Genomic DNA, 14,185 nt, shown 5'->3' with positions numbered 1-14,185 from the left:
TTATTTTTTAGTTAACCCATGCAAGTTCCACACATAAACAACAGCTTCCTGAATTTTGTGGGACCTGGATTTAGTAAAAAGAAGCTGTTTAAAAAATAGCAAATTAAAAAGTTGTTTAATGATTATATTTACTCAGGTAAGAGTGCTAGGTAAGTGTTAGAGGAAGGTAAAGAAATTTCCTAAAAATTTCTTCCTATTGATTTTTCTAGTCATTTTGGATCCATTATTTTCTGTAAATACTGATCTTAAGTATACATGCAGATAAAAAAACATCTTTAACCTAAATGGCAACATTTTAAAGTTTCTGAAATTTAGGTCTTCCCACTTTCCTTGTTCCTTCTCTAATCAAAACCAAAACAAACATAACCCCAAATAAAAAGTCATTAAAACATTTAAATAAATCTATGAAACAGCAGTCTAATGAAAGAATTCCTCAATATCGAATACACAAATGACAGATTTGATAAATATCTCAATGCTTTTAATATTTTAATATTACATAAACATTTTTTGCGATAAAGCCCAATCTATGACCATAGATTTTAAGGTAATTCCAAGCTTGAGGAAGAAAATAATTGGATAGTTCCAGTACTAAATACCATAAGAACTGAAACCAAAAGGCATTATAAAGCAAAATGTCTGAAATACAAGGACTAACTCAGGGACAATGAAAGAATCTTTTCACCTAAGTAGCTTGCTAAAAACAATGAGAATTTCTGTAAAAGGTATACATATATGTTTACATTTTCAATAGTTTCATAAATAAAAGTAGCAGTAGTATCGTTTCTCAAGAATTTCCAGAACGTGTTTAGGGGTAAACTAAAGTAAAATGTCCTTTCTAACAAAAGTAAGAAAAAAGAATTCCAGGGTTTTGGTACAAAGCTGCTTAAAATTAATTACTACTTTTGCTGTCTAAGAAACATAATCAAATAGTACTGGTTTTCAATTGTGAGAAAAACTTCTTAGGTAAGTCAAGCACATTTTTATGAAACTTAACAGCACTGGGCATATTTCATCAGCTCTTTATTGTAACTGCTATCATTTCTACAATAACCACATTTTTTTTCCCCTGAGAGATAAACTGTGAAATTTTTAAGGGTTTGTGTTTGAAATTTGTACTCTAGGATAACATACTGAATAAATCAATGAGTATCACTTCTTAGTTACCTGCATTTTAAAGAAATTTAGATCCAACAATACAGCACCTGATCCCTTTCTTTAACATGTTCATTAACCAGTGGAAAGGGACATTTCTTTCTAAAAAGCTGACCAGTGAGTGACAACACACTCTATTGGCAGGAACTATAGTTTTAATTCACTGATATTTGTGCTCACTTGAATAAAGAAAAAAAGACCTTCTTAGATTCTTATGGGATACAGTTTCAGATATTTTTGGTAAAGGGAAAAACAATCAAAAGATTTAAGCTGAAGTCCTTGTCATTCAATGTCCTTAGTATTTATTCTACTTTCAGAGAATTATTAAATGACTTCATGTTTTCCTAATCATACACATTAGATTTAACTCTGTTGGGCTCACAGACAGCCTGGAAATCTAAATTAATTTAATTGTATTTTCTTTCCTCTCCCATGTTAATTAGCAACAAATCCTCAATAAAACAGAAATGTAGTTCCATATACTCCCACACGAGTTTCTGTGCTTTTATTAACTGAAAATGTTTATTTGAAAAATAAGTCTTAGAAATATTTACAATGCAATTTTAGCTACCTGAGACCCTACTTCTTATGTGGGCAGGCAGGTGCCAAAATTATGGCTAAACCAGTTCCAGTACCATGAGTTCTATTAGAAGAGGAGAACTGCTAATCTGATTTCCTGAGTTTTTAAACTTATCTAGGATAGTTTTAAGTTCTCCATCTTAAACATAAATAAAAGTTTGCTTGACTGACCACATCAATTAGCATTCAGAAAACTGCAAGTCTGATCTTATATGCAAAATATTTATTTTTAGGAATGGCCTAATATTTTTCTCAGTTACATTTTCTTCCCATTGTAGTATGTCTTGACACAAGTGGTAGTAAGGATAAGTGAAGTCTGGCTCTTTGCTATGGAGACCAGTTTACTTGCTTCTGGATGACATAAAAGGGAAAACCTGCTCTTGGGAGAGACCTGGGTTTAATTCTGGCTTAAGCACTTACTAACTGGGTGGGGCTTGAGCAAGTTAACTTTCCTGAACCCCATTTTCCTTATTTATAAAAGGCTAGAAAAAGATAAATGACAGAGTGAATGCAAGAATTAATGAGGTAAACAGAGTCCCCAGCATAAGTTCTGACACAGAGCAGCCCTTATAATCATGTTCCTGCCTCTTTCCCAGATTCCATACAAAGCAGCTCAATATTCAAAATGTGTTTTTAAGCGTCGGTTTTAAAACTTGGATTTCTGTGTTGTCTCTAATAAGATTAAAATAACCCCTTGATACAATGAAAAAAACACCTGTCTGTACTTGCTGCAGTTTTTAGACCTGGAATACTTTACAGCATCTTCAGTTCAAGGCCTAGAAAATGGAAACTGATCAGATCAGAGGAAAGCCAAAACTGCAGAACCCTCAGGGTGAAGAAACAGGAGTCCTCTCCTCCCAAAACTTTCCTTCCTTTACCTCTAAGACTTTCTGCCTTTCTGCACAAAGGACACAATTTAGTCATTTCAATGAGAAAGCTGAATGCAGACCAAGTTATTTATATATAAGGAACTTCAGAAACCCATTATTCATTGCTATTTTTTACTTTTCGGTTGTTGCTATTTTTCAAATTTAAGAAAAGCAGATAATATTCAAATGGTTTTAAGTCCTCTATCATAAACACATATAAATATCTTACAATATGGTACAGAATACAGCTACACTATGCTATGTGTGGTACAGAATATTAACCCCTTCGCTTTTCAAATAGTGGGAAAATAGGGTTAACATTTTTGGCTTTTCTGCATATAGGTGTCCAAGCCTGGTATATTCCAACAATACAATAAGACCATATAATCTTAAATAATAAAATATGAAAAGGCTCTTCTCTGGTTAATGTTTTTTCTTACAGTCTATCAGTCTTATTATTAAAATACTCCAAACATTGTCAAAATATATGAAATCAACTTGGAAATTAAAAAATCCACCCCCACACACACAAAAAGAGGGAAAGCATTTTGTTTAAGACCGGTACCACTCAGGATTTCTCACTCTCTCACATAATACTCATGATGGGATTGTAAAAATAAAATCAATGTAAACTTATTAGCATTTCAAAATATTAATCTGCCCTAGCATCTTAAAATAAGTTGATAAAATGAGATCAAAGAGTGGGCCTAAATTTAACCCGTTCACTATGAGAATTCCATAAACATTCCATAACTCAAACAAGGAAGTATATTTCACTTAGAGTTCAGAAATATTAATTTAAAGTTCTAGTTGTTACTATAAAGCATTGGTGGGTAGACATTTCCTAATATACACCAAGACTGAGATATTTACATAGTTTTTGGATAATGTAATTGCATATCACATGATTTTCTTACTGAAGATTTATAAGAGAATAAAAAACCAGATAGAGGTGGTAAAAATAAGATGGATATATGAAAATACATATAAGACCAGGGCCTTAGGATACAGAAGGCGAAGAGAATAAATATATCATCTCTTTATGCATTTTTCAGGAACATAAAAGTCACCTCTGACCTATATCAGGCACAGGCTATCAATTTTCAGGCTACACTTCTCTACCATACCAACTCTGTCATCTACACTAAGCCTGGAAATACTTAATACGATCAAAGCTGTTGCCCTCCCCACCCCCCACCCCAATGCAGAACAAAGAGAAATGTTGTAATAGAGTGATCTGTGCTCTCGAAAGAATAAAATCTAAACTCAATTTGAGTTACAGTCTTCTCTGCTTCAGGGGTTCTGTATAATTAATTTTACTGAACTCTCTCTCACACATACACCACCTTCAAACAGACTATTTTATTTAAAATTGAACATAGAAGAAAAATATTTTCACATTTGAAAGACAGTTGGCAAGGAAATTATATACAGATCATGTAATTTCACTTATATCACCCCACCTAAAATTACCTCTCACATCCTCTAAAGCGCTACCTATACAGGCAGTGAGAACACATAACTTTTTAATGAGTTTAAGGATAGTTTGGCTTGATTATCATCTATCAAGAAATCTTACCCAAAAGTTAACCTCCAGAGGCCTTACCAAGGCAATCAGAGAAGGAGGAAGTGCTTTCATTAGTTTTCACGTCCTATGGCTAGAACGTACTCTGGCTAGAAACACACAGGGTGAGGCAAAAGTAGGTTTACAGTGGTGAGTATGTGAAAGTTTATTCTTGCATAATTTATTAATCATTGCATTATTTCCATATAAACAACTGTTAACCTGCATTTGCCCCCACCCTGTATGCTACTTTAAAACATTCAAGTGGTAAAAAGAGTAGGGACAAATATATCTGTATTTTATACCTATTTTGGGAACAGTGACTAAATTTTCTTTATAACTTCTAACATTAACATTAAAAATGCCTCCACTTCTAACCAAACCCCCCACTCCAAAACACTAAAGTCATTTATGTATTTAGTAAGACACCTGAGGGAAAACTTTTCTTGGGAATGATTGAGGAGAAAAATACTGAATTACTGACACAAACCCAAGATTGTTATTCATTAGTATAACATTTTTATAATGTTTAACAATTACCTTACAAAGATAACTCCCTCCTATCTCTTCTAGAGGAATTCACTTTCTTTTTAGAATAGACAAAATCTTTTGACTTAAAGATATTTTTGCAGAAACATAGTAAATAATTCATACTAAGTAATGAAAGAATAGAAAAGCCTTACTTAGCAACACAGAAAGACATTATTTTAAAACATCTAACCATGTGCTTGCTGTAAATCGACCAGAAATACATTCTTTGGGAAATATATAAATGCATTCTTTGAAAAATAGTGATTTATTTTATGAATCTGTACAGGGTCAAAATTCTAGTTTGATTAGAAACAGATGGTATCCCAGTAAAGTCAGGCTCTGGACCTGAAACTCCAAACAGGAAATACGGCCCTCACTAGCTCGACTGCTTCCCTAATCATTCCCAGAGCTTCATACTTGTTATTTTTATGAATATCCAATATGACTTTCATCTTTGCCTTCTATCTAGAAAGCATTAAATAATCCTCTGTCGATATATGTGTGTGTACTTTATATACAGATTATATATACAACACAGTAAAACATTAAAACAAAGGTACTTTCAAGCTCATTGCTAGTAGTAAAGAAATTAGACATTAAATTCAAGTTTATTTTCTATACTATTTAAAAAATAAAATCCAACTATTGAGTAACTGTGTCAAACACAACTTTACTGACACTACTTACAAAGAAATACACAACCTAAATGTATTGTAGAAAATGATAAAACAAAATCTCACAGGTTTTATTTAGTAAAAAGCAATTAACCTACACTGCTTTCCATTAAACAAGCCAGTTAGAAGCTATATGAACAAAGAAAAAAGACTTACCGTTTTCCCATTGTAGTAATACATCAAAGAATTGCTGCCCATTCCAGGAACAGGATAAGCACAATACATGTTGATTTTGAAAATGTTACTGTTTGCAGCTAATGCACACAGCTGCTCTCCAAGACATATATCCACACAGCTCGAGTTAAGTCTTCAGCACTATGCATCCACACATGGATCTACTCAAAAGGAACTTATGCAAAACAGGACTGAACCAACTCACAGAGCAGAGAGGGAGGGTTTACGCTGTAAGTAACCTCTTTCAATTTCTATTAAGTCTTTTCATTGTGTAGGATTCTGATAAGACAAACTTTAGGGTATTAAAAAAGCACAAGTCACTTACAAATGCTAAAAAATAAAAAAAGATAGAGTGTCCTGGAAATAAATATCCCAAGGAATTATTAATTTTGACCTATATATGAGATTATCTATTTCAAAGAAAGGCAAACTGAGAGATCTGACAATCTGTTTTTAGTTTTAATTAAATTAGAGCACTTGTGGCAGGGAAACCTAGCTAGCCACACCTCTAGCAACATTACCATCTGGCATGGTCTAAAGTTGCTTCCAACTTTGATAAACACATGATCAAGCAATCAGGAATTGGAAACACTGAATCATGTGTAACAAGAAGGATCTAGGCAGTTAAGCCTTGTACAGAATCACTTCCTGGAAAAATCGGACCTGTCATGTAAGTACCTCTTAACTAGCTAGAACAAACAATTATTATTTTTTTAATTATAAAAATCATATTGAAAAAGAAGGGAAAGGAACACATTTCATGGAAATGTTCAATCCAAAAAATAGATTTTAAGTTACAAAACTCCTTAAATTCCTCATTCATAACACCAGTTAAAAGTTTAACGAACTGCACTCTTCTAGAACATCTAATATGCATTAAGCAATTCAGTAATTAAATAGAAGAAACAAACAAGGTTTTGTATCCCCTTATAAAAAAGTATGAAAAACCGGTGTGTATAATAGACAAAATATATACTTTGGCTGACAACCTAAAAAAGGATTATCAGAACTCTTTCCTCCTTCTAGTTCATTACTGTTTGTAAGGCATACTTCATATATTCATATTTTAATGTTAATGCTCAAATTTCTCAAAAAAAAATATCAGTGTTGGAATCTCATAGATTTCAAAAATTCATTATATATGTAAGTCAAAAGGACTCAGACATTGTCTGCAAATACTATTTCTCATACACAAACACATTTTGTCCTTTAAAAAATTGGTGTGGACATAAAGCAGAATAGCAAATTTTCTCTGATATGCCCCCATCAAAACTTCTTTGTACTTATCTCTTCTCCCTGTGCTTTGTAGATTCTAATAGAACGGTGTTAATCAGAGGAGAGCTCACAGGCTGCAAAAAGGGGTACATTACTTTTATTAAAGATACCTTTGATGAAGCAGAACTCCAACTTAGAAATATTCTAAAAGGGACTCTCCCATTCTTATGAAACATATTGATCAAATTATAGTAATAAAACTAAATCAGACAATCAGGCCAGCTAACTTCACAATGTTTTAAAAGCTGATGGTATCGGAATAACAGTAAAACCTCCCCACACTCTCCAGATACAGAAAAGGCTAAGCAGCAGCTGCAAAAGAACATCACTGTACAGCAGACTATTAAAATGCCAGTCTGCAGAGTGGTCTGTAACTTCCTCCCTCCTGAGAGACCACAAAGACCTATTTCAATCCTTAGAGAACTGTGTAAAAAGCTTTGATTTACAATTAACAATGCCATGCCTTAAAACCATTCAAGTAAATTTTAGTCTTTCATAGACACAGACTTTCTCTAACAGCCCAGCTACTTCAAAAAAAAAAAAAAAAAAAAAGGAAAATCAAGCATCTAAAATGAAATTTCTTTCTCTCTTAATGATTATATTAAAAACAAAAACAAAAAAACCTTACTTCTGAATAGAAATTGAGGCAAGATGGGGGAGGGGGAAGCCACAAAGCACTGACAATACTTCAACATTTTTCCCTACAATCATTATTCCAACCTGAGAAAACTTTTATATACTGGTTTGAAATAAACACCCACCTACTGTGGTTAGGCTCATTTCTCTGGGGCTTGACAGAAAAGAGAGAGAAAGTACTATGTTGTCTGATAAAACAAAAGAATAATATAACTCCAACTACGTAATCTTGGCTATTAAAAGCACAACAAAAATTTTAGTATTTTATCATTAGTTCTTCATTATAGAGGCAACTATATGACATTCTAAAAGAAATAAACAAATATTCAAGTAAAAAGGGAAATTCAGAGTAAAGTCAGACAGCATAATCTTTTACTGTTCCAAAGCAGTTTATTAAACTAGGTAAGATTTGCTATTAAACCTGAAACCTGAATGTGAAATATAATGTTTACTAAACAGAGTTAAGTAATTAAAAGCGTTTGTTTCTACTCTTCACTCCTCTCAAAAACACAGATACAAAATTCACATATGTATATTTAAGACCCTTTCCCCCAATACATAATACACTCACTAGGTACACATAGCTTATTAATTGAGTATATCTAGAATCAGGGGTAGTGGTGGTAGTAAGGTAGATCAGCATATAAATGACATTAAATGCATTCCTCAAAAACAGTAAGTTACCAAAAAAACTGGTGGTAATCTAAATAAAATGTTCCCATATTATACTTGTACATGATGGTAGGCCTTTTAAGTTCGTTGCTCCAAAATATCATCTTTTTGAAGTTGTCTCACCCAAAATAAACTAAAATTGGTTTGTGTAGACAGTCATTTTCTTTATCACAATTACAAATTACCTTCTATGATAAAGTCTTTTTCTCTTCCTCAAAAATATTTTTTGAAAAATTTTAATTTAATCTATGTAACAGCTGCAGCACAATTTTTTTTTCTTAAGGAGAATCATATTACAGGAAAAAAATGCATATAGACGGATCAAGTGCTGCTCTAGTCAATGCAGTTGTTTAATCTTTGCCTTTTTTTTTTTTTTTAAAGGAACATGTCAAGGGTTAATCCTGTGACTCTATCTGACAAAACGAGTCAGCTGGAGACAGGGCCACTTTTTAAACCTGATTTCAGACAGACATGCAGTCTGCACAGGAGCTCTGAACTATCATGCACTTTTTATTCTGAATTGTTTCCACCCACAATTCTATGTAATCATTTGTGTTATTCTAAGATTACGATCTGACTCAATGGTCATGCTACCTAGTCCAAAATCTAAAAAATCACTGTTTCGTAGCCAAATAAATGGACACACTGTACACATGGGCAACATGATTAATAAAAATATAAGAGAACCCTGAAAAAAATATGACTTAGAGACACACATCTTTTATTAGCAAACTGAAGATTCCTGGTTGAGGATTATTGCATTTCACTGATTTTTCAAATATGCTTACCTTCTTCAATGGTTCAGAATATGATGTTTATTGTCATTCTAATAGTCATTAAGTACAGACCTAAACTAGATAAGAAAAAGCTATAAAGTACTTTGCCTAAGCAATTTACTTCTTTACTGAAGATTCAAGAAAAGATGTTTGCAAAGTCTACTAGGTAGGGACTTTCTGGCTACTTCAGTTTACAACTATTCCAAGTCCCCATGCAAAAATTTCCTTTTCCTTATTTGTCTGTTGATTGGGAAATTGGCAAATCTTTTCTGAAGAACTATGCACTATTTCTTGGGATTAACCATGCAGTATTTCAATCTACTTTATTAGCTCTTCCCTGATGTTTAGATCACTATAACTGTTCTCTGTTTTTAAAAATGTCTTTAAAGCAAGAATGTTTCAAGAGTGACCTAAAATTTAAAAAGTTTTAAAAAATTTGATTTAACCTATTTATATATCTAAAATTAATTAAGGTCAGTTAGTGGTTAATCTTATTATACATTTTAAATTTATTATCATCATTATTATTATTTTTTAAGTCTTCACCTGAGGATCTGTTTCTATTGCTTTTAGAGAGAGAGGAAGGGAGGGAGGGGGAGAAGGTGGGAGAGGGATGGAGAGACAGGGAGAGAGAGAGAGAGAGAAACACTGACATGACTGATGTGAGAAACATTGATGGATTGCCTCCCGAACTTGCCCAATACACGCCCCAACTAGGATCGAACCCGCAACCTAGGCATGCACCCTGACTGGGAATTGAACCCATGACCCCCCTGTGGACAACATTCCAATCAACTGAACCACCCAGCCAGTGCTTATTGTACATTTTTTTCTAAAACAAGTAGGCAACATTCTGGTTTCCCAAAAGGCCACAAGAGCTGGCTGGGGAAAAAAAAATCTAAATCTCACTCAAAAGACTCCTCATGAAAAGTTTCAACATTATTTCTAAGTGAATCAATTGATGGAAAACAAGACTTTGTGATAAAAGAAGACAAAGTTTACACGTGAATAAATTCCTCAAATGAACTCCACATTTTCCTAAAGTGTGAAATTCAGTAAAGAATAAATGATTGACTACAAAGAAGGTGGAGGGTAAGGATAGGTTTAAGAGGATAAGTGAAAGAACCTACAAGTGGGCTGATACAAAGCGAAAGACCCTTCTCAATGCCTCTTCTTACTTAGCTGGTAGAGCAATGTCTCCTAAATGTGCAGTATTTATTTAGCCTGGCTAACTAAACCAGACACAAAATCAGACACCAAAATTCCAGGTTTTATATCTAAATATTATATTGCAGATTTTTCTAGTAGATGCTGCTTTGTAAAAAAAAAAAAATCATTTCTAGCTCTGGCTGGTGTAAAAATAAAATTATTTCTAGCTCTGGCTGGTTTGGCCCAGTGGTTAAGAGTGTCAGCCTGCGGACCAGAGTGTCCCAGGTTCGGTTCCTGCTAGGGCACGTACCTTGGTTGCAGTTTGTCCCCACCTCTGTTGGGGTCATGTGGGTGGCAACCACTCGAAGTGTCTCTCTCACATCAATGTTTCTCTCTCTCTCTCTCTCTCTCTCTCCTGCTCTATCTGAAGATAAATGAAAAAAAAAAAAAAAGAAGTCCTCAGGTGAGGATAAAACAAACAAAAAATTCATCTCTAAGTGTTCATAAAGTTGGTCTCTGGTCTTTTTTCAATATCCTCATAATTTAGAAAAATTACTTTCACAATAAAGAAAGAATATAAAATTCTAGGAAAATAATGCATTCCTCTTAAACCAGTCTAAAAACATTCAATGCCTATTATTTAAAGATAATACTATTGATCTGAAATTATGCACCTTCTAAATCAACAATTTCACTCATCTTGCTGATATCAGTCATAATATTGACTTTCTGCTGTATGAAAATATTACAAATCAAAGACATGACTTTGTTATCTTTATTCAGGTAATATGCTGAAAAATCTGTTCCAATTGTGCCTTATTTGTGAGTACCTAAATCTTAGCAAAACCAATAATCAGAGCGTTATATTGAATGATATTATAGATTGATCTGAGTGCTGGTCAGTACACAACTTATATTGATATATCAACACACGCATAAACATACACTTCTCAGAGCAGAGTAAAAACACATGCTCGAGTTCACAAATCATATCACCTACTTCTGACATCAGACTTCTTATCTGTTTACAAAAATCTCTAGCCTAACTTGAGTTCTAGAAATACTTAATGATTAATAAACTAGAAAACACCTATCGGTATAGCCAATGGAAACAATCAGCTACATATATTTCTTTTATAAGGCAAAAGAATACTTGTTTAACTCCCCTTCTAATAACCATATGACTATAATGAGGATGTGTAAAACAGCCATACCCCCTGGAGGAGAAAGCAAATAAATTTCTTTCTGAGGTAAATAAATAGTATCCCTCTGACATCAACATTAACAGAACTGACAGATCATACAAAGCTTCTAAAAGGCAATCATTAGATACTCCTTCAAATGAGAGAACTATAATTCCCGAGAATATGTAAAACCTGAAGCAAATTGCATGTTTTTTAAAAATCATAAACTCACTATAACAAAGCAGTTTTTGAAAAATTAAAGGGGGGGGGGGGCTTACCCCTCACTAGTAATTCCTGCATCTCTTGGCTGTCCATTTCTTTGCCCACATGAATTGCAGTTTGTCATTTCTTATTTACCACTTGAAATAACATGGTAAGAGAAACATTATGTTGCAACTTGATAATTTTCCTGCAGATGGCTCTATAATCACAGGACTGCCTAATGGTGTGTGCACAAGTTAAAACAAAACAAAACAACCCCCCCCCCCCCCACACACACACAAGGAAGAGGACATGAGGACATCCAGGTTTTTAAATTCCTCAGAAAGCTAGCAATTCTGAACAGCTTCCAAGACTGGACAAAGCTTTCCACTATTGACTTATTAGGCAACCTAACAACAAAAGAAAATTATAAGCAAACAATGCTATTTTGAAAAATCATCTATAGAAGGTAAATAATTTGGTCTTGGGTTGGGTTGAGTTAGCTCTCCTTAAGGAAAGTTCAAACCATCTTTTTGTTTCTTTTTCTGATCTGTGCATTTTTTCCCCCTCTAACCTGGAAAGAGCCAGATCCTTTCAATTTATAGGGAACTGAAGCAGCACCAAGATATTCTATTCTATTTAAAATTATTTTTAAAAAGACCAGAAGTAACATCTACATCTTAGTCCAGAACCATTTCAAGAATGTGCAATCCAAAGAGCAAAATAACATGTTATTTCTGCCCCCCCCCCATGTTTTGTTTCAGTAAAAAATCTTGTTAATGGCAGTAATTTTTTAAAAATGTGTTCTTATTGTTTTTTTTTAGAAAGAGAGGAAGGGAGAGGGAGAGAGAAAAACATTGATGAGAGAGAAACTTCTATCAGCTGCCTCCTGCACGCTCCCTAATGGGGATATAGATCGTCACTCAAGCATGTGCCCTTACAGGAATTTGAACCGGTGACCTCCTGGTGCATGGGATGAGGCTCAACCAACTAAGCCACACCGGCCAGGTGGAAGTAATTTTCTTAATACTTCTTACCTCTAATTAATTAAATAATGAGAGTCTACTAAATCATCTTCCTCATATTTGTATCAAATAAAAGAGCAGAGTTAATTTTAACTATACTCATTGGGAGAAATTATGTAGAACCTGAATTTATGAAAAGAGCTATCTCAGAAAGTATTGTTTCTTACTACAAATTCTGGTGACCACTCTCAACAAAAGCCAAATAATATTTCATTTTGAAAACACATGTAAGGTGGGTATAACAGGCTGGGAGAGATAGGAGATGGTATCAGTTCGACAAAGAACAAAGCAAAACATAAATAAAGTTTGACTAATGTTTAGTATGCTTCACCAGTAAAGGCAATATCCAATCCAACAATAAGTGTCCCTTAGCAGTCAGAATGGGAAACAGGCACAAAACTGAAAAAAGAATCTATTAAGCTACTTGTTCTATGAATCTATATTACATCTACACACAGTAGGGCAGAAGTATTGTCTCCCTACCACTCTTAGTACTCTGTAATGTGAGAGAGGCTGCCAAACACGGTGATATCATACTGTATGATGAAAAAGAGCACTGGACTTGGAGTCAAGAGACAGAGGAATCTGGGTTTTAGCTGTGCCTTTTAGGAGGCATGAAAGTTTAGGCTAGGTCTTGAATTTCCCTGAGTCTAAGTTTCCACTTTTGCAAAATGCAGGCATTAAAATAAACTAGGCCAAAGATTTCCTAGCCATTTCACCACCAATAAAACCTTTTATTATCTGCTCCACCCTAAAAACACTGAATTCCTATTTTGAAAAGTTCTGGTGTTCCAAACTCCTTTTTATTGAGTTATAATGAATATTTTTCCCTGTTCAAAAAATAATAACACAAAGCCATGTAACTTCCATTCAGAACTTCTGACTAAAGGAAAATGAAGCATTGCCTTGCTGAGCTGAAATAATTCTAATACGAGATTTTGTTGTTTTAACTAGCATAGGTAATTTTATTCAGTAAACCACACAATTTGTTGGGTATTCTGAAATATTTTACATCCTATCAGATTATTATTTTTGAAGAGTCAGGCTGTGACTCACTGGCATAAATAATACTTAGGGATCAAAAACATAATTAAAACTTCTCAGTTCTAAACTAAGAGTCCAAATACATTGTATCCTAATAACATTTATGCTAGCAAACTAAGTATTTTTATAAGGGTTAGTAATATACTTCAATTACCTAGTAATAGTTTCATTTAAAACCAACATCTTTTTAAAAAGCTTTCTAGTGTCTAAAACAAAATAGTAAAAAAGAAAGAGAGAAAAAAATTGACATCATACCAGTAGTTGGTAACATCCCTTAATTAGCTTGATAACAATTCTTGTTTCTCACTAATGTGCAAATTGATCTACAAGTAAAATATTCTGTGTTTAACATAGCATAATATGGAAAATTAAAAATTTTTGACCATGTCCTTCAAATAAACACATAAGCCTTTACAGAGATGCCTGTGTTACACTTTTAGCAGGCAACACAGAGTTAAGGAGTCAACAAGGAGCCCATTTAAGTAGGCTGTGGCTCCTTCACTGTTTGTATGTAGGATGTATTTCTTTGTGCCTTTAGTCTGGATAATTTGGTAGATCAGTAAAAGAGACTGTTAAGCAGATTATAAACAAAGGTGGCTGTAATGAATACGTAGGTTGGAAAGTTTACAGGGTACATTAGGATAGGAAATGGTGAAAAGCAGGTACCTTTCTAGGTG

The 14,185-nt window shown here is 33.7% G+C and overlaps 1 protein-coding gene across 11 annotated transcripts in view; it reads right to left on the bottom strand.

Annotated features, from left to right (window-relative positions):
* Positions 1-14,185, bottom strand: part of TCF12 (transcription factor 12) — a 355,331-nt gene that overhangs the window by 54,003 nt on the left and 287,143 nt on the right. For 2 of the 11 annotated variants that reach the window (XM_036241052.1, XM_036241056.1), the window contains exon 1: positions 5,529-5,680. The exons of 8 other annotated variants lie outside the window; for them this stretch is intronic. In XM_036241052.1, coding sequence (XP_036096945.1) covers positions 5,529-5,597 — 69 coding nt within the window. In that variant the 5' untranslated portion in view covers positions 5,598-5,680. Of the gene's footprint in view, positions 1-5,528; positions 5,686-14,185 lie in introns of those variants that run through there. One more of the 11 variants, XM_036241067.1, reaches the window with a different exon arrangement.

The sequence above is a fragment of the Molossus molossus genome, unplaced genomic scaffold (genome assembly GCF_014108415.1).
Source record: "Molossus molossus isolate mMolMol1 unplaced genomic scaffold, mMolMol1.p scaffold_m16_p_1, whole genome shotgun sequence".
NCBI lineage: Eukaryota > Metazoa > Chordata > Mammalia > Chiroptera > Molossidae > Molossus > Molossus molossus.
This window is presented reverse-complemented; position numbering and strand designations above follow the sequence as displayed.